At 40.9% G+C, this 24874-nt stretch overlaps 2 protein-coding genes across 11 annotated transcripts in view; one reads left to right on the forward strand and one right to left on the reverse strand.

Annotated features, from left to right (window-relative positions):
- jakmip3 (Janus kinase and microtubule interacting protein 3) overlaps positions 1 to 592 on the reverse strand; it is a 64313-nt gene extending 63721 nt beyond the window's left edge. For 9 of the 10 annotated variants that reach the window (XM_053511526.1, XM_053511523.1, XM_053511525.1 and 6 more), the window contains exon 1: positions 24 to 352. The gene's annotated coding sequence lies outside the window, so the exon portion shown is untranslated. Of the gene's footprint in view, positions 1 to 23; positions 353 to 469 lie in introns of those variants that run through there. The other variant, XM_053511516.1, reaches the window with a different exon arrangement.
- Positions 593 to 5046: 4454 nt separating this feature from the next.
- On the forward strand, positions 5047 to 24772 carry bnip3 (BCL2 interacting protein 3). The gene is made up of 6 exons (XM_053511064.1): positions 5047 to 5313; positions 17980 to 18151; positions 18315 to 18393; positions 18488 to 18594; positions 18978 to 19127; positions 22899 to 24772. Exons 1-6 carry the CDS (start codon positions 5271 to 5273, stop codon positions 22942 to 22944), a joined length of 597 nt encoding a protein of 198 aa, XP_053367039.1. The 5' UTR covers positions 5047 to 5270; the 3' UTR covers positions 22945 to 24772.
- The last annotated feature ends 102 nt before the right edge of the window (positions 24773 to 24874 follow it).

Consider the following 24874-nt stretch of genomic DNA (forward strand, 5'->3'; position numbering starts at 1 on the left):
CAGAAAACAGCAATAACACCAACCTGCAGATCACGATCCTGATTGTGCTGCGTTTTCAGTCTACGTGCTGCAGCCGGATCCTCCGTCATCCTCAGTGAGTCGTAGCACACGCTCTGAAACGAGAACGGATGTGCTGTCATGCCCAGAGCTTCATACGGACGTTTCAGCATCCCCCTGTTCTCCTCTCATCTCCTGTTATATCATTTCATCTCATCTTCTCTGCTCTGTTCTGTTCTGCAAAGACACAGAGGATGGATGCAATGCCAAGCACAGCCGGCTTCACAGATGTGCCAGGGGACAATGATTCATCAGAACGAGCAACAGTCAGGAGAAAACAGGAGAAAAGGAGAAAAAGGAGAATTTTCAAAAGGTGGAGTTTAAGAATAGGTGATATTTGGAGGAAGAGAGAGAGAGAGTAAGGGAGAGAGAGAGAGAGAGAGTGAGAGAGAGAGAAGGGCTGGGCGCTTACCATAAACACACCCCCAACCCTGATGGAGTGCGGAATCAAGCTGGCATCACCGTGAAGGAGAGGAGGAGATGAGGAAGGGAAGGAGGAGGTTTAGGTACGAGTACAAACACGCACACACATACACACACAGGAGCTTAGCAGTGTGGGGCAAAACAGACTGCTGGGATACGTGATGCTGTGTGCTCAAATTCTGTATCTCCAGGGATGTGTGTGTGTGTGTGTGTGTGTTATAGAGAGAACTTACAGCTCTTTCCACCACCTGCTGGCCACCACACTGTATATCAGAAAAAAAATATATAATGTATTAATAATAATAATATTATTATTAATAATAATAATAATAATAATAATAATAATTGATCTTTTGTAACTTACACGTGTCCATCATGTCCATAATATCCGGCTCATACAGTGGGGAAAAAGAGTACTTAGTCAGCCACCAATTGTGCAAGTTCTCCCACTTAAAAAGATAAGAGAGGCCTGTAATTTTCATCATAGGTACCATGAGAGACAAAGTTAGAAAAAGAAAACCCAGAAAATCACATTTTAGGATTTTTTAAGAATTTATTTGCAAATTATGGTAGAAAATAAGTATTTGGTCAATAACAAAATTTCGTCTAAATATTTTGTTGTTTACCCTTTGTTGGCAATGACAAAGGTCAAACGTTTTCTGTAAGTCTTCACAGGGTTTTCACACACTGTTGCTGGTATTTTGGCCCATTCCTCTATGCAGATCTCCTTTAGAGCAGTGATGTTTTGGGGCTGTCGCTGGGCAACACAGACTTTCAACTCCCTCCAAAGATTTTTTATGGGATTGAGATCTGGAGACTGGCTAGGTCACTTCAGGACATTGAAATGCTTCTTACGAAGCCACTCCTTCGTTGCCCGGGCGGCGTGTTTGGGATCATTGTGATACTGAAAGGCCCAGCTACGTTTTATCATTAATGCCCTTGCTGATGGAAGCAGGTTTTCACTCAAAATCTCACGATACATGGCCTCATTCATTCTTTTCTTTACATGGATAAGTCATCCTGGTCCCTTTGCAGAAAAACAGACCCAAAGCATGATGTTTTCACCCCCATGCTTCTTTGGATGCAACTCAGCATTCTTTCTACTCCAAACACGAAGTTCTATTTTGGTTTTATATTTAACATATGACATTCTTCCAATCCTCTTCTGGATCATCCAAATGCTCTCTAGCAAACTTCAGACGGGCCTGGACATCTACTGGCTCAAGCAGGGGGACACGTCTGGCACTGCAGGATATGAGTTCCTGGCGGCGCAGTGTGTTACTGATGGTAGCCTTTGTTACTTTGGTCCCAGCATTCTGCAGGTCATTCACTAGTCCCCCCGTGTGGTTCTGCGATTTTTTGCTTACAGTTCTTGTGATCTTTTTAACCACATGGGGTGAGATCTTGCGTGGAGCTCCAGATCGAGGGAGATTATCAGTGGTCTTGTATGTCTTCTATTTTCTAATAATTGCTTCCATAGTTGCTTTATTCACAGCAAGCTGCTTACCTATTGCAAATTCAGTCTTCCCAGTCTGGTGCAGGTCTACAATTTTATTTCTGGCCTTTAGTCTTGGCCATAGTGGAGTTTGGAGTGACTGTTTAAGGTTGTGGACAGGTATCTTTTATACTGATAACAGATGACATTATTACAGGTAAGGAGTGGAGGACAGAGGAGCCTCTTAAAGAAGAAGTTACTGGTCTGTGAGAGCCAGAAATCTTGCTTGTTTTAGATGACCAAATACTTATTTTCCACTATAATTTGCAAATAAATTTTTTAAAAATCCTACAATGTGATTTTCTGGATTTTCTTTTCTTATTTTGTCTTTTATACTGTAGTTGAGGTATACCTATGATAAAAATTACAGGCATCTCTCATCTTTTAAAGTGGGAGAACTTGCACAATTTTTACACCAAATAGTGTAAAAATAAATAGTGAGTTTATTTTATTACTCTTTAGTGACCTTTATATAATGTATGTTTCTTTTATGTCAAAATCTTTTTAAAAACATTTTGCTTATGACATTTGTTTTGTATGTTCCCCAAAATGTTGCACAACCCTGTAATTTAAATAGCTGTTTGGTTTTACTGAGTGTGCTGGAGAATTGGTAAATTCTTCTGGTAACTTTGTCACACTTGTTCTTTTCTAATTTCAGAGCATACATTAGGGTTTTTATATTTTCATCCGGAAAATGGTCTGTCATGTAATATGTTGCAGACATGTAAATATTTTTCTTTAATGTTATTTATTTATTTTTAAGGTATGTTTGGAAATAGTGAATGGTTTTGTAGATAATAATACAGAAATGATAAACATATATAACAAAAGTTGTACTTAAGATAATATAGCGTTTAATTCAATTCAATTAAATTCTATTTGTATAGTGCTTTTAATAATTAATTGTCATTGCAATGACAAGCAGCTTTACAGAATCAAAAGAAAATTATGGAAATTTGTATGAAATGTGAAAAATGTGTATGAATTAAAATGATTAGATAGGGCTTAATGTGTTTAAGACTTATGCACAGTACTCTACACACACCCACGATTATATGTGGTGCTGTGGTCAGTGTAAGGTCATGCATTGCTGTGCAAACCAGAATGCCTTTGGTGAGCGAAGCAGGCCATGCTTTCATGAAAGCATTCCACTCTCACTGAATGTTCTCAGGAATGATTGCAGTGGGCTCTGAGGAATTTTGGCCATTCACAGACATAGAGCCTTCTTTAAAATATTAGCAATATTCATATGTTTACTGCAGATAAGAGTCTCATAACTGTACTGTGCCTGAAGTCTTCAGTAAATGGAATCATTTCACATGAAATTTAATCACAAGCCATGGTTTGACATGACCACCCCATCTATGTCTGATACCTTATTTGCTACAAACTGCAACATGTGGTAACATATAAATTAATGTAGGGATGTGTTTTTAGGTTTGTCCTTAAATCAGGCTCACTGTATGCAATTGTAAGTGTGTTAGGTCACAGGTTATAATGTCTGTCGAAAACCCATGATGTTACACAAAAACTGCAATTGCAATGTACCTACAGTGTTATTGTTCCAGATATATGCACTGTTACAGTACATACTGTATGAATTACGGTACAGTGCGACATAGAGTGCATTATGCAAATATGAGTTTATAATTTTTTGGCTCATGTACAGTAAGTGCACAAGTATGTCTTGAGCACTACATTTTGTCCATAAACACAAATCAGACAAATGCGTTAAATGTTGCTTTTTATCAAATACACCAAGCAACTAAGGAATTTGAGAAACATTAACTGACAAAAAACATCTTTATCTCTTACATCTCACAAATATTAGTTAGCATGTATGCAAATCTTTAGATTTAATAATAAGAACGGCCCTGTTAAATTAAAAGCAGAAACATCTGTTAAAGATGTGTTTATGTTTATATTTGTTACAAATTAAAAATAAAAAAAAGCTGTAAAAATATTTGGCAATAAGGAAATGATGTAACTTTTAAAACGTAGAAACTATAGTTTTCAGTTAAAATTTGGATGTTTCTTTTGTAATGTAGAGAGGAAAATCAAATAAATTAGGTGAAAAAAAGAAACTGATAAAATTCAGATACTGTTATGCCTCACATGTGCATACACATTACTGACAATGATAACTTAATAATGAACTTTTAAATCATTGTTACAGTAATAGCTGTTTAAGGCGTCCAGTGGCGTAGTGGTTAACACTGTGGCTCCGCACCTCCAGGTTCCGGAAACCAACCAGGAAACCTCACAAACACAGGGAGAACATGCAAACAATATGCATGGAGTTTGCATGCTCACCCCGTGCTTGGTGGGTTTCCTGGTGCTCCAGTTTCCTCCCACATTCATTTGCAAATTGCCTGTAGTGTGTGTGAATGCGTGTGTGAATGGTCACCTGAGGTCCCACCACAATAATTACAATGGGAGGCCCACGATCCCTACTTGGACTACAGAGGTTTCTGGATGAATAGAGAATAACTATTTCATGTTTTCATATATAACATAAAACCTTCAGTTTATAATAAAATGATTGCACATTTGAACATTTATTCTGCTCATAACTTGACATTGCTTTTCCATTTCAATTAAATTTTTTTATTTCATGTAATGATGTTAATTTTTACATGTAAAACTTTTCTTTATTTTTTATATTCGTATAATTTGTTTGATTTATTTTCTTACATCATGTTTTTTAATCTCTATTTAAATATTTTATTTAATACTTTTTAACACCTTTTTATATTTTTCCTTTTTTATATTCTTATTTGAAAACTTTTTTTTTTTTTTTATGTCATAGGCGGTCGTACAAGCACCTCACTTGAACTAATATTGTTTGTGACTGTCTATGTGACAAAGAAAAATTGAATTAAAATTTAAGCTTCGTTTTGTTCCCTTCTATTCTGGAAAACCTTACTAGACACTCTTATAGGATTTTTATAAACCTGGCAACCTTGTCGGAAGTTTACCGACGTCATAGACGGTGCTTTTGTGGGTTTTCAGCCTGACGAGCGGTTATTTGAACCAATCAGCGTTCACCACCGGAACAGCTGATGGTGATGTCATGGTGTTTGGTCAGGTTTTGTATTGAAGTAGCATTGATTCTGTACTGAATAACATAAACGCACATGTGCGCTGTTTCAGAGTAAAACTGAAGCGACTAATGCTTCTCTATAAATGAGTCTGTCTGAACACGACCAGGAGCAGTTTGACTGTTTTACTTTAAGCTCGTTGTATATCTATAAGTCTTGAGATTGTATTGTTTGAGCTGGGACTGACTGCCATCATGTCGACAGAAAAACAACGTCTTCCAGAGGAGAATTTGCAAGGTAAACAAAATCCTTACAAATGTATAAAATAAAACATTGTGTAATTCAATAGTATGACTTACCGATTTTTTTTTTAGCCCGACTGCTTTATTGCAGTGCTTGATTTTATTTGTTGTTAATATTTAGGTTTAAGTAGCATGAGTGTCACCGAGACAAAAATGAGATTTGCGCAATGTTCCTGCTAAAACCCTGAGTGCTAATGGAATGATGCGATAGCCCGTGCTTTACAGACGTTAATGACGCAGTGACGTAAACACTTTCAAATCAAATGTTAATTGAAAACGTTCCGTTTACTGATAAACTAATTCTTTATGTTCATCTATAAATGTGTAATCTAAGCAGTTGAATCCTTGTATTTGTGTCAGGCATTATGTTGGACCTAACAACAACAACACCAGCATGGAGGGAGAGAAACACATTCCTCCATCTAGTGTGACGTCATATGGGCGGGGTCTGTGCTGCAATCTGATTGGCTGATGTGCACACGATGACCGAGCAGAGCTATTCCCAGCCTATATTTACAGCAGCTCAGACACACCTGTCCTTTGTTGATCTGGTGTCCTTCATCCCCATCAGTACCATGTTTCCATTCTCGATATGGCGTCAGGCTTTGTCTCTCGCTGACCTGACATTGCCAGATCAGAGAATATAAACTTCGGTGAGATTTTATGGCCTTTCATGGTGTAATGGAAAATCAACAAAATACTCACAGATTCGTACACACACCGCCTGGCCATTTCAAATGGGTAAAAATCATTGTTCTGCATCAAGCAAAGAAAATGACTGAGGAGACTTTTTTACTGGAACTGGGTTAGGAACTCATTATCTAAAGTTTTGAACCATAAACTTTGTGGAAGAAATGTGCTTGGAAAAAAAAAAATCATAAGTGGAGATCACTGAGACACTTGGTAAAGGTGCATGGTAAAAAAAACAACAACAAATGCTTAGGGCATGAGACGGGGTACTCCCTGGACAGGGTGCCAATCGATTGCAGGTCACAATCACATATACACACATACACATTTCATTCACGCAGTACAGGAAATCTGGGGACACCAATCTGTAATCTGTATGTCTTTGGACTGTTGAAGAAAACTGGAATCCAGACCCAGAGGAAACCCACCAAGCACGGGGAAAATATGCAAAATGTAAAAAAAAAATAGCTGTGTTTAAAAGTGAAAGTAAGAATTCACAGGAATTGGGACTAAACTGCTGTGTGCATAGCAAAACTACTTGTTATTGAGACTAATCAGAAGAAAAAAGCTTCAGGTGCTAGGGAGAATAAATATTGGATTTTGGAGCAATGCGAAAAGGTGGTCTAGTGGGGCCAGATTGACCCTATACCACAGCGATATGCATGTCGTTGTGGTAGTGCATGAAGCGATGCACCTCTCTTGCATAGTGGCCACTTTACAAGCCTCTGGAGGCAGTTTTGTAAACCAGGGTTGCTTCAGGTCTAGACTTAGCAATGTTATGTGGCAATAAAATGAAGTCAGCTAATGACCTGAATATACTAAATGACCAGGGTATCACATCAGTGGAGTTTTCCTTCCCTAATGGCACAACCACATTCCAGGACTCAAATTGTGAGTGTGTGAATTATTGTTTTTTTTTTTTGGCCAGGCAATGTATATCAAGGACGGGAGTTAAGGCAAAAATCAGCTGTTCAAATACTATTTCATATTATGTAACTAGAGAGGCACATTTCCTGAAGAAAATGTGAGTGGCGCTTGCCGTGGCATCATAGACATAGCTATGATGTCATAACTATGATGTCATAGCTGATGTTGGTCTCAGACTCCGTCCACACGAAGCCGGTGCGTTCCCTATCCGATCTTTTTTTTTTTTGTGAACTAGTGCTGCACGATTAATGATATCGCAATCGCGATGTCAGCCTATGCAATTACATTACAGCAAATGTTGCGATTATATTAAATAAACAAATGCGTTCGCGGACGTAACAAGACATTCATTCTAAGAGCTGTATGGCCATTTCTTATGTCAGAAATAAAAAATAACCAGTCAGACTCGTGTAGCGCGCGTGCTGGTGGTCACGTGACTTTCCGCAGCGCAGTGTGGAGACGGATGAAAATAGATACAGAAGAGACCGACGCTGAACTTGTGCCCAGAAAAAAATGCAACTTCTGTTATTTGGCGATATTTTGGTTTCAGGATATCGGATAGGTGGCAACACGACAAATTTATATCAGCAAGCAGGACGACTGAGACATATATTAGCCTAACCGCGCACAATGAGTTTGAACTGAAAAGCCGTTGCCTGCAAACATCGTATTTCCCTGACAATCACACCGGAGAGAACATACTGTAGCCGCGGGTTTAAGAGAGGCACTGGCTGCATGGGACCTCTGTAAGGATGGTTTGGTCGCAGTTGCAACAGACAACGGCACAAACATCACCAAAGCGGGGGGGGGGGGTTAATCACTGGACTAGGTTCCAGTGCTTCTGGGATAGACTTTATTTGGCCATCACTATGTTAAATTAATTGAATCTTTTCATATTTAAAGCTACTTAACTGTATGTTAGAGAAAACAGCTATTAACAGATTTATTTAAGAATAAATGGAAATACAGTGTATGAGAGTGTATGACTCTAATATTAATATGTTTAAAGGACACTTTTCTTTCCTTTAATCTCTTCTTCATTATTAGATTAAAAATGGTGAGTGATTTGATAAGAATACCAATAAAGTATATGTTACATCCTCCTTAAATGTCCCTGTTTTGGGACAAAATGTAAAAAAAAAAAAAATTTAATGGGTATTTGTTTTATTTATCTGTACTTTTGACTTTTTAATTTTATTTTAAAGTTAATTTAATGTAATTTAATTAAATAATGTAAAGATGTTACTGTTATTTAAATTTGTACAATTTTGTTTTAATTAGAAAACTTTGTTCATTTGTTCATAGTTGCTAGATTGCACTGTACACTATATCTCAAGTTCAAGTTCAAGTAGGCTTTATTGTCATTACAACCATATACAGTTAGTACACAGTGAAACGAAACAACGCTCCTCCAGGACCAAGGTGCTACATGCAACATAAATTTATAACATAAATTAACAGGGATACTAAACTAGCTAACTAAGAGGCCTAGTTAACTGGCTAGCAGAGACAGGACAGAGAGACCTAACATAAATTACAACATAAATTAACAAAAACTAACTAGCTAAGTATAACTATTTTAACAGACAACATAAAGTGCACGTGCAAATGTGCAAACATGAGCAACAACAAAGTGACAGTGCGCAACCACGACATAACAGAACATAAAAATATGGTGTTGAGGTAGTGGGTAAAACGTAAACATTCTTTAAAAACAGCAGCAAGAATAGAGGAATTAGTGCAAAAATTAGTCCAATAATGATCATTGTGCAAAAAGATAAACAGTGAAGCATTTTCAGGTTGGTGTGTACGATAATTTGGTGGTGTAGGTCAGTGTGTCTGCACTTGTGTTGATTAGTCAGTCCAGTCCCAATATTTTGAGGTAGTTGAGTTAAGCTGTGTGATAATGTTTGTGTTAGTGTGTCTATGTGTGTGTGTGTGTTTATCAGTCCAGTCCCTTTTTGTTGAGGAGACGGATGGCTTGTGGAAAAAAACTGTTGCACAGTCTGGATGTGTGTGCCCGAATGCTTCGGTACCTTTTTCCAGATGGCAGGAGTGTGAAGTAGGGTTGTGCCGATAGACGATACTATTGTCTATCGACGAAAGTCTCGTCTATCGACGATAGTCAGCTATATGGACGTTACAGATGTCGCCATTAAAAACCCACGTTTCAAGAAAAGGAATCCCGTGACTTGCCACGGCTGCGCACGGCAAGCTGTGAAAATGCCCTTCATTACCTGTATGGGGCAGTCGTGTTTCAGTCTGAAGTATTGTGTGTCTACTGAAGCCGAAAATGTGTTCTCTCTCCTAGTCACCCATTGACAGCAAGCGACAGAGCTCATAAACATGTCGAGCTCAAACTGTAAATACTGATAAGTATTAATTCTTCATTTTCTTCTCTCCTTCAATGACGATACTTCTTCGACGGCGCTTTCTTCATTCAGTATAATTATTATTAGTAGTACTGCTCCGAATTTATTATTGTGATTTTTCCTTATTATTATTGTAACGCACCCGCGCGTGTGTGCAAAAAAACTACAATGAGGTATGATATGTTAGCCTAAAACAATTGTTTTATTGTGTTTATGCGCCTTTAAATATACACTAAACAATAAACACTGCCTTGTGCAAAGTGAAAGTGAGTTGCGCGTGCAACTTTTTGATCAAAAGGCTGATAAACGCGTGCGCAGATATGAGCAGATTTATCGATAAAACAACAGACATGAAATGAAAAAAATAACCACAAAAATATGTACTACTCTCTGAATACAACGCGACAGCACGCAGAATCCCTGGGCTTTGACTACTATCGTGTATCGGCGATCTTACAGGCTGACGATAGGACGATATGACAATGGGCATATCGCACAACCCTAGTGTGAAGTGTGTGTGAGAGGGGTGAGTCCGATCAGCCACAATGCTGGTGGCTTTGCGGATGCAGCGTGTGGTGTAGATGTCTTCAATAGAGGGGAGAGAGACCCCGATGATCTTCTCCGCTGTCCTCACTATCCGCTGTAGGGTTTTGCGATCCGATATGGCACAATTCCCAAACCAGACAGTGATGCAGCCGCTCAGAATGCTCTCGATAGTTCCTCTATAAAAGGTGGTCAGGATCGGTGGTGGAAGCAGGGCCTTTCTCATTCTTCTCAGAAAGAAGAGACGCTGTTGGGCTTTTTTGTGTAGGGAGCTGGTGTTGAGGGACCAGCTGAGGTCCTTCTCTAGGTGGACACCCAGGAATTTGACGTTTTCGACGATTCCCACAGAGGAGCCGTTGATGCTCAGCGGAGAATGGTCGCCTCGTGTCCTCCTAAAGTCAACAACCATCTCCTTTGTCTTGTTAACATTTAGAGACAGGTTGTTGTCTTTACACCAGTCCGTTAGCCTCTGCACTTCCTCTCTGTACGCTGACTCGTCGTTCTTGCTAATGAGACCCACCACGGTCGTGTCATCAGCGAACTTAATGATGTGGTTCGAACTGTGTGTTGCTACACAGTCGTGAGTCAGCAGTGTAAACAGCAGGGGACTGAGCATGCAGCCTTGTGGGGCCCCAGTGCTCAGTGTGGTGGTGCTGGAGGTGCAGGTTCCGATCCGTACTGACTGAGGCCTACCGGTCAGAAAGTCCAGGATCCAGGTGCAGAGGGAGGTGTTCAGGCCCAACAGGTTCAGCTTCCCAATCAGTTGTTGGGGGATGATAGTGTTGAATGCTGAGCTGAAATCTATGTACAGCATTCGAACATATGTGTCTTTCTTGTCCAAGTGTGTGAGGGCAAGATGTAGTGTAGTGGAGATGGCATCGTCCGTTGAGCGGTTAGGACGATACGCAAACTGCAGTGGGTCCAGTGAGGAGGGCAGCAGGGTCTTGATGTGTCTCATGACGAGCCGCTCAAAGTACTTCATGATGGTGGGTGTGAGTGCAACGGGACGGTAGTCATTGAGACAGGACACAGTAGACTTCTTGGACACGGGGACGATGGTGGTGGCCTTGAAGCACGTGGGAACGACGGCGCTGCTCAGAGAGATGTTAAAGATGTCGGTGAGAACATCTGCCAGCTGTTCAGCACATTCTCTGAGCACTCTGCCTGGGATGTTGTCTGGTCCAGCAGCTTTACGTGGGTTGACTCTGCGTAGAGTTTTCCTCACCTCAGCTGTAGTGAGGCACAGCACCTGGTCGTTTGGAGAAGGGGTGGTCTTTCTCGCCGCCACGTCGTTCTGCCTGTCAAAACGAGCATAGAAGTTATTCAGCGCATCTGGAAGGGAGCCGTCACTGTCACAGGCAGTTGATGTCGTCCTGTAGTGAGTGATGGCTTGTAAACCCTGCCACATGCGCCGTGTGTCGCCGCTGTCCCTGAAGTGATTGTGGATTCTCTGGGCGTGTGCGCGCTTTGCCTCTCTGATGGCCCGAGAAAGCTTGGCCCTTGCTGTTCTGAGGGCCACCTTGTCTCCCGCTTTGAAGGCAGAGTCTCTGTTACTCAGAAGTGCACGCACTTCCGCAGTAATCCACGGTTTCTGGTTGGGTCGTGAGATGATGTTCTTGGAGACAGTGACGTCATCGGTGCACTTGTTGATGTAGCTGGTCACTGATGACGTGTACTCCTCCAAGTCAGTGAAGTCGCCGTAAGTTGCAGCCTCCCTAAACATGTTCCAGTCAGTGCTCTCGAAACAGTCCTGAAGAGCAGAGATGGCTCCTGCTGGCCAGGTTTTCACCTGCTTCAGAACCGGTTTTGAGCGCCTGACGAGTGGTCTGTATGCTGGAATTAGCATAACAGAGATGTGGTCTGAGTAGCCGTGGTGGGGGCGGGGCTCTGCCCGATATGCGCCGGGGATGTTTGTGTAAACAAGATCCAGCGTGTTTTTCCCTCTCGTTGCAAAGTCCACATATTGATGGAATCTAGGAAGCACTGACTTGAGATTTGCATGGTTGAAATCTTCAGCAACAATAAACAGTCCATCCGGGTGTGTATTTTGCAGTTCACTGATCTTTGTATACAGTTCCCATAGCGCTTCCTTAGCATTAGCGCTAGGTGGAATGTACACTCCGATAATGAAAACAGTGGTGAATTCTCCTGGCAAATAAAAAGGTCTGCATCTAACAATCACAAACTCCACTAGCAATGAGCAATAACTAGAAACTAGCACAGAGTTCTTGCACCATTTCGTGTTGATGTAAACACATAAGCCGCCACCGCGAGTCTTACCGCACAGAGCTGCATTTCTGTCGGCGCGAAACGAGGCTAGCCCGTCTAGCTGAATAGCGGCGTCCGGTACTCTGTCGCTGAGCCATGTCTCCGTGAAAACAAAGACACAGCAGTCTCCAACCTCACGCTGTGTAGCCTGCTGGAGTCGGATGTAGTCCAGTTTATTGTCCAGGGAGCAGACGTTAGATAAAATGATGGACGGGAGAGCCGGCCGGCTAGGGTTTGTTTTTAGCCTCCCGCCCGCTTGCCGCGCTTCCGCTTCCTCGCGCACCGCTTCGATGACCCTTCCTCCGGCCTCCGGCATCAGGCAATGCCGAGGCTTCGAGGCCTGGTTCACGCAGCAAGCCGAGGTCGCGTAGCTTTTCCCGCAGCTCATCGTCGATATCATTAACTGGGTTATTTAGGTTGAAAAGTGTCTGGCTGTTGTATGTACGGACACCAGTTGCAAAGATATCCATACACATAGAAAAATAAACACGCTACACACAAAACGTAAACAACGTAGCACCATTTTGGCTCCGGAGCGGCCGCTGCGTGCTACTGCCCCGCCGCCATCTTGGATCAGTTGAGAAATTAAAATTTCTGCATTATTAGTAATGTGGGTGCATTTTCCTTGATAACAAGCAAGTTGAGTCATACCACTTGTTTATCGTATCGCAATCGTAAATCGCAATTTTGACCTTAATAATCGCAATATGACATTTCTCCCAAATCGTGCAGCCCTATTGTGAACACGGCGTCGTCTCAAGAAATATCTGCGTACACACGAAACTGACGCTGTAATTCTGCCATAAAGATACACTATACACGGAGAAGAAGACTTTGAGCATGCGCATAACCTTGCGCGCTGTATACGAACCAAGATGGTGTTGTCCATTATCGCTTGTTGCTCATAATAGTTGCATAGAAGCAATAGATTTTGCTGTAATAAAGCTAGTAGGCTTTGTAGCAACACGAACACAATCATGTAGTCCGCCATTATTGTTGTTGCTGTTACATGTGACGCAGCCGACACATGATGTGATGACATCATCGTTTCACAAAATATACGGATTGGCCGTACACACGAAGACGCAAGGGTGTCTTTCAGATTTATCCACTTTGGGACCTGGTTTCCAAAAATAGCGGTTTCAGTCTCCTAAAACGCCGGATCCGTGTGGACGAAACGCCAATACGATAACAAATTTATACGTATACAGCGAAACGCGTCTCCGTGTAGACAGGCCCTTAATGTTGGGTTTATGGGACATTTTGGGGCGGCTAATTAATCCACATTAACCACTCACCCCTTAATAGCAAAGTCATAGCACCCCATTACCGAATAAGCCGCACAATTTGACACCTCATTTATGGCTCTACGACAAGCGGGGACTAGTTACGCCTTACCAAACCTTTGTACGGAAGAAGAATAATAAGCAAAAATAAGCCTATTAGATAACAATAGTAATGCTTCGCAAGCACCACTAATTATTGTTTATATACTTTTTTCAATGACTTCCAACTACAACGAATAGTTTAATGATAAACATTTTAAATATATAATGACTGACTAACTTAGAATGAAGTCATTTTTACTGACTGCATATACAGGGTGGCCTGTATACTTAATGGGTGCTGACTTGTGGATATGATAAATGCAAAGATGTTAAACATTTCTTAATGTACCTGATGATTTTCCCCCTTCTTCTGAGCCATCCAAAAAGTTGAATGGTGTATGGTCTGGTTCTGGTATTGTTAGTTTCAATAACAAAAAAAAAAAAAACAATAATAATTTTATATTTCCAATTTCATACGGAGCAAAATGATTATTGATCCAAAATTTTGGTCCACTCTGTAAAGATAATTTTGCCAGAGGTGGAAAGAGTATTAAAATTTTGTACTCACAATACAAGTACTCTTACTTTAGTGAAATTTTACTGAAGTACAAGTAAAGTTACCATTATAAAAATCTACTCAAGTAAAAGTAAAAAGTAGCTCATAAAAAATTTACTCAGAGTAAAAGTTACAGTTACTTTTCTTTAAACAGCGGGGGTGGGATGAGGCATTCTAGCGTAGTTCAAAAAAGATAAGCAGACATAAATCTCAAACTAGTTGTTTTTATCTAAAGGAACACCTTTGCATAATAAATCTGTTGTCTTTCTTGTGCTTGAAAATCAAAGTGGTCACTTAAATATGGTGTTACGTCCCAGTCTAGGGTTAAGCCATACAGCAAAAGGATGGTTCAGGGTTCTATTTTAAACTGTATGGAAAGGGTGGTATATGGCAGAAACACTAGATCCAATCATTAACTGATAAAATAATGAGGTTTGTATATACAAAAATATATACACACACACAACAGGAGGAGGAGGATCAGATTCAGGGTGGACCCAGGCCAAAATAATAAACAAAATGGTATTTATATTTAATAGCTAGATTACGTGCAAAAAAAAAAAAAAAAACCCACATACAAACAAAAATACAGGTACCTTCCCTGACTCCCTAACCCAAAAACAGTGAATAAATTCCCTCTTCTCAAAATATATGGCAGCCACGCCCCTACTCATAGTGAGTGCACAAACATACAGTGAAATTATCTACAAATGTGTACAAAGACCAACCAAACCAAAGGGACAAAGCAATAATCAAAGTCAATGGAGGCAAAAAGTCAAAACCAGAATACACAACCAAATATCAAAACGCCAAAATCACAATCTCTATCCTCTTTCCCGCGTCTCTCTCCGGTTTCTATATTGTCGCGCTAGTCGATGACGTCACTCTCAGGGCGGAAGCGACCGTGTGGAAGGTCAGATAGAGGCCCATGTGGGCACAGTCAGAAAACCTGGAGTGGAGTCTGGAGCGGCGCGCGACCAGGACATGATAGAGACACGCGAGCGCAACAAAGCATTTATACAACGCAGAATATTTTTATTATTTTATCATTTTTATTCATTTGTTTTACTCAGTAGCAAATATGATTTGAAATGTAGCAAATTACAATACTTTAAACAAAACATGCTTAAGTAGGAGTAAAATTACAGATTTTAAAAACTACTTTAAAAAAGTAGAAATACAAAAAAACTACTCAATTACAGTAACGCGAGTAAATGTAATTTGTTACTTTTCACCTCTGAATTCTGCAATATAATATTGACTTGATCGGTTAATTGCGATCAAGTCAAATTTCAACCAAGCCGTTAAGTTGTGACGAGATGATTATGTAATAATTGTGACAAGGTTAAAAACTGCTCCCCTGCAATTAGTCTGTCTGGAAAGTCTATACATCTTTAACTGCTGTGATTTTTGTGACTAATCCCAGACACTGCAAAATTATTATTATTATTATCAATATTGTATTATTTTAAAGAATAGCAGAATCGCATACGAATTGTTAGTCGTTTAGTCAAGTTATACAGATTTTGTGATAATTTAAAAATGAGAGACTGAAAATAAGGAAACTTCATCAAGACATTTATTCATCCAGACTGCATTAAAATACAAGAAAGTCTGGCTGGCTCTTTAAACCAAAATATGATGAAATGGGCGGTGGCTCAAGACTTTTACTGCAGGTTTACTCTGAAACTATATGATGCTGTAAAAAAAAAAAAAAAGAAAAAAAACTAAAATGGTTTAATAATAGTAACATAAATTTACTAATAATAGTGTGGCGTGGGCGGGGCGGCGGCTGACGACCAGCATGCCTTGCGGGGATGTCGGTGTGTGTTCACCATGTTGGGGAAAGGTGTTCTGGTTAGTGGCTTAGGCCCTGTTGTGTGTGAGGGGGGTGTGTGACGTGTGAAATGTGCTCCAGTTCAAGCTAGTGCTGAATTGGATGTAGGCTCCTGAGTGAAGGTGCTGCTCATGCTTTACATGCTGTGTGCTTAATAAAGTACTCCCAGCCATTGCATTGGGTAGCAAATAAGCTCACTCGTCTCTCCAGCATTCTTCCCGGCGTAAAAACGCTACATTGGTGTCAGAAGTGGGATGGAGAATAACGGGTTCGAGCGCACAAAGGAGGACCTTCTAAAAATCCAAGCGGGCCGCCGAGTAGCGGAGCGACTACTCGCGCAGAAGAAGCGCTTTCCTGGCGGAGTTGCACACCACGTCAACCAACGCGGAGCGGGAAGCAGAAAATCCCAAGATACAGCTCCGTGCGCCGTTAGCCGGCAAAGCGACCTGCCGCTGCGCGAGGCTAAGCGCGCTGAGCCCGCTGAGCCCATATCGGCGGCACATCGCGGCGGAAGAGCCGAGCGACCTGCCGCTGCGCGAGGCCGAGCACGCTGAGCCCATATCGGCGGCACATCGCGGCGGAAGAGCCGAGCGACCGCCCGCAGCTCAGTGGCGCTCGGTTCGTGAACCTAGCCGGGGACAGGGCTACCCGTCGCGGCTAGACAACGAGCAGCTCTCCGGCGTTTCGCGGCGAGGCGACGGCGCGGGTGACCGTAAGGAGGCGCTGCGCGAGGTCGAGCGCGCTGAGCCCATAATGGCGGCACATCACGGCGAAAGAGCCGAGCGACCGCCCCCAGCTCAGTGGCGCTTGGTAGGTGAACCTAGCGGACAGGGCTACCCGTCGCGGCTAGGACTCAACACCGCTTCCGAGATTCCGCGACGACGCCGAGGCCAGGGACCGCCGGACTACCACTGCAACGTTCTCAGGCCTGAGGGACAGCCGGACTACCGCTTCAACGTTCTCAGGCCTGAGGGACAGCGTACACCAGCAGCCGCTAAACTAGCGCCGGGTGGACGGTTGGGGAGCCCCGCGGGGCTTTACATCAACTGTGTGCCGGACGGCGTCTTACTGCGGGCGCTCGTGGACACCGGCTCCACTGTTTCCCACGGGTTGTGGAACTGTGAACCGCTCATCGCCAGGCAGAAGGGCCCCACCCAGCGCTCGCGGGCACTGCTGCAAGACCTTTGGGTGGGGGCACCTGTGGGGCGAATGGGCGTGGACACTCACAGCCAGCTCGGCTCTCCGATGTCATCTACCGGGTGCGGTTGGCAGGGCGGGCACGAGTTTTGCTCCACCGGGACCGTCTTGCGCCTTACCAGCCGCACGCCGGGGAAACATCGAACTATGTGGAGGCCGGACCTCCTCAGGACTACATTCGCGTTCATCCCTCACCTGCCAAAGGACGCCGGCGTTCCCACCGCCAGCGCCGACCGCCTCCACGCCTCCAAGGCAAAGTTCGTCATGGTGACCAGGGACGGTCACAGCTCGGGTGGGGGCAGTGTGGCGTGGGCGGGGCGGCGGCTGACGACCAGCATGCCTTGCGGGGATGTCGGTGTGTGTTCACCATGTTGGGGAAAGGTGTTCTGGTTAGTGGCTTAGGCCCTGTTGTGTGTGAGGGGGGTGTGTGACGTGTGAAATGTGCTCCAGTTCAAGCTAGTGCTGAATTGGATGTAGGCTCCTGAGTGAAGGTGCTGCTCATGCTTTACATGCTGTGTGCTTAATAAAGTACTCCCAGCCATTGCATTGGGTAGCAAATAAGCTCACTCGTCTCTCCAGCATTCTTCCCGGCGTAAAAAACGCTACAATAGTATATTATGACCAACCATTATCGGCAATATTGATATACTCTAATATGAAATACAGTGCATGAAATCCAAGTTATTCGTAATGCAGTTACTATTTAAAAGGGCATCGAACAATGTAGAGATTGAGCCACTTTTGCCCTCAAAGTGTAATACTTTGTGGCATAATTTGTAACCATGACAACCTTGTTCAGGAACGCCACTTCACTTGTTTGTTTTTGTTTTGTAATTTGGTTGAATGTGTAATTTGGTGTGCACTTTGGGTGAAAATATTAGCCAAGCTACACCTGACAGACCTACAGTAATAAGGCATGAACACATTTGCTTTATGATGTTAGGCTCTTGGGTGGAGCTGCACTTTAATAACGGAGGAGGAGGAGGAACTCCCAAAGCAACAGTGGACGATCAGTCTCAGAGTTCAGCCCCGTCTGGAGACATGGAGAAGATGTTGCTGGATGCTCAGCATGAGTCTGGCAGAAGCAGTTCCAGAGGGAGTTTACCATGTGACAGGTCTGTCTTTTCACAAGAAGCTTAATTAACATCCAACATCTGACATCTGTTGAATTTATTGTTATTTAGAAAACATGTATTACTGAAAAAGATCATAGTCACATATGTTGTCTCAAATAAAGAGACAGGATGCATATTTTAATGTCATCTTTAACTTTTCCAGTCCTCCAAGGTCCCAGACCCCTTTACACTTGAGCAGGGGCTCAGATGTTCACAGCTCAGGAGAGAAAAACAGCTCACAGGTATAAATAGCATCCAGTACATTACTGCATCTTATAAGCTAAAAAAAAAAAAAACTCTCAAAGTTAATGTACAGGTTTTATGTTTTGGTTTCAGTCTGATGAAGATTTTCTGGAGAGGAGGAAAGAGGTCGACAACCTGATGAAGAAAAATGCTGACTGGATATGGGACTGGTCGAGTCGCCCAGAAAACATCCCACCCAAGTAAACTGCGCATTTATATAACAGATTTTAATACTTATTACAGTGTAATAGTCTTAAGGTCGACATGGTAGCATATTGTTTAGCACCGTGGCCTCACACCTCCATGGTCAAGGGTTTGATTTCTGCCTCACGTCTGTGTGCGCATGGAGTTGGAATGTTCTCCCCGTTCTTGGTGAGTTTACTCTTGGTACTCCACAGTCAAAAGACATGCAGATTGCCTGAAGTGTGAGAGTGTGTGCTTACTATGTGTTATGCTGCTCCCCACCATTGCATAAGCAGCAGTTCAAATAGATGCTCTCAAAGGAACATAAGAGGTGGGGCTGTACCATGTGTGTTTAGGGTCAGACATATTAAAATGAATGAAATGCCTTTTTTGTTTTTAGGGAGTTCTTGTTGAAGCAGCCCAAACGCTCCAGTACTCTGAGCATCAGGAACACTAGTGTGATGAAGAAGGGAGGAATCTTCTCTGCAGAGTTTCTCAAAGTCTTCCTCCCATCTCTTATCGTGTCTCACATCCTTGCTGTGGGGCTCGGGTAAGTGACACCCAAACACAAACAGTTCTTCCTGAACCGATTCCCTGTTTAAATGAGTAGTGCTTGGATATTTAATTCAGGTTGTGATCTGTTGAGTGTGAGGGCCATATTATGTCACTTACAGTAGTGTTCAAAATAATATCAGTCCAACATCAGTAAACAAATCAATAATCGTTTTTAGGAGAAATTATATTTCTCCATGGTAAATATTTTACTTGTATGAGTAGTGGAGTAATAGAAAACAACAGACCCAACCGTCATAACTTGCATGAATCTGATTCTGTGTAACTAAATCATTGATTGAAAAGGGGCGTGTTCAAAATAATAGCAGTGTGGAGTTCAATAAGAGAGGTAAATTATTCTGTAAAAAACAGTTTGAAGGATTAAAAAAAAAAAAAATCAAGGATAAATGCAGAAAAGGTCGTCCTGTGCATTTCTCTCCGAAAATAAAATGAGTCGTTACATTAGAACAGCGTAATTATTCAGAAGAACAGCGTACTTTGATTCAAAAAATTCAAAATGATATCAAATGCTTTAAAATGAAGAACAAAACCAGAAAGCTATTAGCAAGAAGCCTCCGCAAAGTCCCATTGTTGAAAAAAAGACGTGCTGTAAAGGTTACAGTTCGCCAAAGAACACATTGACTGGCCTAAAGAGAGATGGCGCAATATTTTGTGCTGATAAAAGCAAGATTGTTCTTTTTGGGTCTAGAGGCCACAGTACACCGAAGACAGTGAAGCATGGAGGAAGAAGCATCATGAAAGGGGGATGCTTCTCATACTATGGTGTTGGGCCTATTTATTACATTTCAGGGATCATGGATCAATTTGATTACATCAGAATACTTAAAGAGGTCATGTTGTCTTATGCCGAAGAGGAAATGCCCTTGAAATGGATGTTTCAACAAGACAACGACCCTGAACATCAGTAAGCAAGCAGCATATGGAGTGGCCAGCCCAATCCCCAGACCTTAATCCAATAGAAAACTTGTGGCCTGACATTAAAAATGCTGTTTCAAAAAAAAAAAAAAAAAAAAAGCTGTTTATTTGGGCTGAAATACCTGTTCAAAGGTGCCAGAAGTTGGTTGACTTCATGCAGCACAGATGTAAAGCAGTTCTCAGAAACCATGGTTTGTATTAGTTTATACTAAATATTAGTTCAGAGATGCACAAGAAAGATTAAACTTCAAGCATTTTCGTTTAAACTGTAAATTCATCACTTTGTAAAGATGAATGATGACACTGCTATTTTTGAACAGACTATATTTGTTTTTCTTCACTTTCTGTAAACTAATAGTACATTAGGCACATTTTTCTTCATGTTGTAATTCAGAATAGAACGTGCAGGGTGTCTAATGCATTTGTGTGATTTAAATGAAAAGTTATTATATGAATATGGAGCATTACTCACTTTTTTTCAACACACTGCTACTATTTTGAACACAACTGTACATCATTTCCATGTTCATTAAACCACTTAGTAAGCACTCATAACTCTCATTAGGATATTTTGTCATACAGTTGCATAAAGCTGATCTGTCAAAACCATACATACAGTGGGGGAAATAAGTATTTGATCCCCTACAGATTTTCTAAGTTTACCCACTTACAAAGAAATGAAGGATCTATAATTTTTATCATTGGTTTATGGTAAAAGAATTAAAGGATTGAGACAGAATATCAATCAAAAATCCAGAAAAAGCACATAAGAATGTTGCGAATTAAGTTGCATTTCAATGAGGGAAATAAGTATTTGATCCCCAGGTGAAACATGACTTAGTACTTGGTAGAAACTCTTGCTGGAAAGCACAGTGGGAAGACATTTCTTGTAGTTGATTACCAGATTTGCACACACCTTGGGATAAATTTGTATATATATTTGGGTTTTTCCAATATCCTCCCCAATATTATTCATAGCCAATCCCTCCCCGTCACTAGGGAGCTCCCACAACTAAAGTTAAAAAATCTATAGGGGATCAAATACTTATTTCCCCCACTGTATCAGTCCATTTAAGTGGACAAAAAGACAAGCTGTCACCGGCTTGCATTTTCAGGTTAAAAAAGATAACATGAAATTAGCAGAAAAAGTTCCCCATTTTTCATACTAGTCTTACAACTTCTTGCATTCCCTACTGCCACACACAGTCAGCCAAAAAAAAATGTACACACTTCAGGAAAAGAAAAACTTAATTAAAAATGTTGATACATTTATTGCTATGCATATATATATATATAAACACATGTATAGCAATAAATGTCGTATTTAAAAAGAAATTACACACACACACAAATCACAGTATTGGGAATGACTGTTATTTACAAACACATTACTAGCCACAGTTCCAGTCATAATCAATTTTATTGATCAGCAAATCCCAGCATAAAAAAAAAAAAAAAACTCTGCGACCACTGATTTGTGCCATTTTTTTCCCCTTACTGTCCACCTTAAAGCAGTCTCAGCCCCTATTGAACTATGTCCACTACATTGTTTGTCCCTGCAGTATAATATTAACTCGCACCCAGAGACTGGTGAGTGTACTGAACACAGGGTCAAAATACCCATCTTCAGTCAGCCTTGGTCATTTAAAAATATAAGACTGGCTTGTTTTCAACAACAGCAGTACAGCATTACCAGGCATGCCAATTGATTGAGAAGGGTTACTGTCTTCCTCTAGGAACACCTTGTTGTGGAGATCAGTGAAGTGCAGAAGTTCTCTGGTGAGAAACTGACTAAAGCATTCAGTATAAATTCTCGGCTAAATCTACACGGCTCCTTGGTGTTGATAATACAGGATATAATCACTGTTTAACTGTCAGAATAATATACGAATATCAGCTCAGCAAGACAGACAAGTGACTAGTTTGTGTTTCTGGGAAAAATAGTTACAAATCCTGACTCTCTTCACTCTTCCACCAATAAGAGAAAGACAAACTGTACAGTGAAAACTCAGATTTTTTAATAATCCACATCCGTGAACACGTGCACTGTTTACTCTAACAGTGTGACCACGTGTGCGTGCAAAACATTTTGTTTTGTGTTTTTAAGCACGTGTGGACTGTTTCTTATAACATGTTTGTGCGTGCGTGTAAAGCAGAAGTCGTCTCATTAGAGAGGTTAAAGATCCATTTTCTCTCTTCCTCTCTGTATCAGCCTGCACCATCATTGGATACCGTGCCCCTTCTCATACACACACTCTAATGGAAACACTGCTCTGTCGCATTTCTTTTCAAAAGGTAAAATGCAGGTTAATTTGTTTTATTTATATTTAACATCAGTGATTAAGTTAGTATGCACTCACGCAAGTGTCATTAACGATGTTCCTTGTTAATTTTTCCGATAAAACAGTCTTTCCGTTAATGTGTGTGTGTGAAAAACTCAAATAAGAGAGGAAAAAGAGTTACTGTGTGAGACGAGAATAGGGGAGGGGCTAATTCCTCCTCTTCTCTTACTTTAGCTTCACACACACATTTACAGCGCCTGCGCACAAACGGAAACACTTATCCGTCAGGATTTTTAAATTTTTTTTATTTAAAGGTAAAGTGCAGGTTAATTTGTTTTGTTTTAATTATTTTATGTATTTATTTTTAGGCTGTGGAACGAAAAATTTGAGTTTCCATTATTTCTAATGGGAAAATTAAATTTGGTTTAAGAGTGTTTTGAAATACGAATCCACTTCCAGAATGAATTATGCTTGAAATTCAAGGTTCCACTGTAGTTATAAGCTAAAAACACCCAAGCCTAACCTTACTTTCATCTCTCTCATTTTTTTAGGGTGTACATAGGAAGGCGTATCACAACCTCTCCCAGCACGTTCTGAGTGAGATCCCGTGGCCCCAACGTCACAGGTGCAACCTCGTCACCCCTCGTCTACACTGCTATGTCATCAATGTTTGAGTAGATCCATATTGGTCGGAAACCCACTAGCCGTTTCCATCTGTGGGCCATGTGCTGTGCTGCTTCGCATTCCTCTCCCAGGTCATGTATTCCTTGCACTCTGCTTTAACAATCCAACCTACACTGGGAGGCTACTTTAGGTTGGAGGCCCAGTAGTGTTATCTATGCTTAATCTTAATTTTTGTAGAGATATATAGAGAATCTGTTAAAAAAAAAAAAAAACAGTCATGTCAAATGTAGATGTAAGGAAGTAAAAGAGCAGTATGTTGGGATTGAAAAGTACTACATGGAAGGTATGATTCTGGCATACGATATGCAAATAGAAATAATGTACATTTGATTGGGTTATCTCGTGTTTCACTAATTGTACAAGCAAAGATTTTGGAATTTGACAAATTATACTCATTAAAGAAGGGAAAAATTAAACCAATGGTTTAATCAACCAAATTTTATGATGGTCAAATTATATTTTGGCAATAATTTGAGGAAATAAGTCCAAATAAAAGTTAAATCTATATGTTTTGGTTTATTTACAGTTTGATTTAGTTTCACACCACACGTAAATACACTAAAAAGCAATAAAAAAATTACCTGATTACAGATAGTGCATGAAATATATAATTAGTACAATAGTGAATCAGTGTTTCTCATTTTGTTCATCAGCCAAAACATCCAGAACAAACTAGCAACACGAAATCCCCATTTGTAAGTCCTGCTTTTTGTCCCTGCACATTGTGTTAAGTTCAAATGCTGCCTTATTCGAAGCACTCCCTGAAAAGTATATTGGTATAATATTGTGATCAATACCATAGAATTCTTTTCAGTAATCAATCGGCACTGCGTGTATTAAAGGGTGCCACGTCAGTCCTGCATTACTGCTCTAACTGAGGGAGCTACCCAAGACTCCTAACCGATACCCAGAGCTGTATTTCTTAATCCAAACTTATAAAAACAAACAAAAAAAAAATTTAGATTTCAGTATAGCAAATTCTCTTGCCACGTGATTGTATTATGAGACTTTTTCATTTATTGCTGCGATCTACAACTCAGGTAAGCATCTTGAAAGGAAAAAGATGCCTTCGCTGGCCAGATGTATTTACACAAGTACTGAACACGGAACACTTCTGTTTATCTACAATAAACAGTAACGGATCATATTCTGTTAAACACAGAGTTACAGGATTATAATTTTAAGCATCCATGCTGAGAACAGGATCAAGTGTTTGGTGTGAATAGTGGTGGCCTACTAGTAACAGTATGACAAACCACCCAGGCTCACTGTTTTTCTGCTGTTTATCCACACTTGGATAACCTCGATACAACTATTTCCTCAATTAAAATGCATGAGAGAGGCAGTGTTTCAGAAACATAGGAGTGCTCAAGTGGCTTGCAAGACACATCCACAGCATTGGTGTTGGTCATGTTTAGAAGAGTCAAAATATTAGGTGTAGCCACTAATCCAAGCTCACTATATAGCCATTCATTCTACACTTAAGCACACATTTAGTGATTATGCATGTGCTATGGAAACACATTACACTTATTTTTTATTAATATTTCTTCTAATTAAAATGTAGAAATGTCCAGATATGAATCTTAAGATTCAAAGTTGTAAAGTCTCCTTAGTTGCTGTGATGACTTCCCACTGGAATAAGGCAAGGAGAAAAAGGGAATCTTGTTGTAATTCAGTGCATGATGTGTAGCGTGTATAAATATTATGTCTATCTGCAAGGTCCTTTGGTTTTGTAGTTCAAGTAAAAATAAATAAATAAAACTGTCTTAATTTGTCTGTTATTCCATTAATAATTATCTTTAACCAGCCTTTTAGACACAGGCCAAATAAGTGGTGAGCG

This window comes from Clarias gariepinus, chromosome 14 (assembly GCF_024256425.1).
Source record: "Clarias gariepinus isolate MV-2021 ecotype Netherlands chromosome 14, CGAR_prim_01v2, whole genome shotgun sequence".
NCBI lineage: Eukaryota > Metazoa > Chordata > Actinopteri > Siluriformes > Clariidae > Clarias > Clarias gariepinus.

What these genes read in the sequence shown, in the direction of transcription:
- bnip3 (XM_053511064.1), top strand. Translation starts at nt 5,271, where the DNA reads ATGTCGACAGAAAAACAACGTCTTCCAGAGGAGAATTTGCAAG. An exon ending in CCAGAAAACATCCCACCCAA is followed by an intron (nt 18,595 to 18,977) that starts GTAAACTGCGCA and finishes TTTTGTTTTTAG; the next exon opens with GGAGTTCTTGTTGAAGCAGC. An exon ending in ATCCTTGCTGTGGGGCTCGG is followed by an intron (nt 19,128 to 22,898) that starts GTAAGTGACACC and finishes TCATTTTTTTAG; the next exon opens with GGTGTACATAGGAAGGCGTA.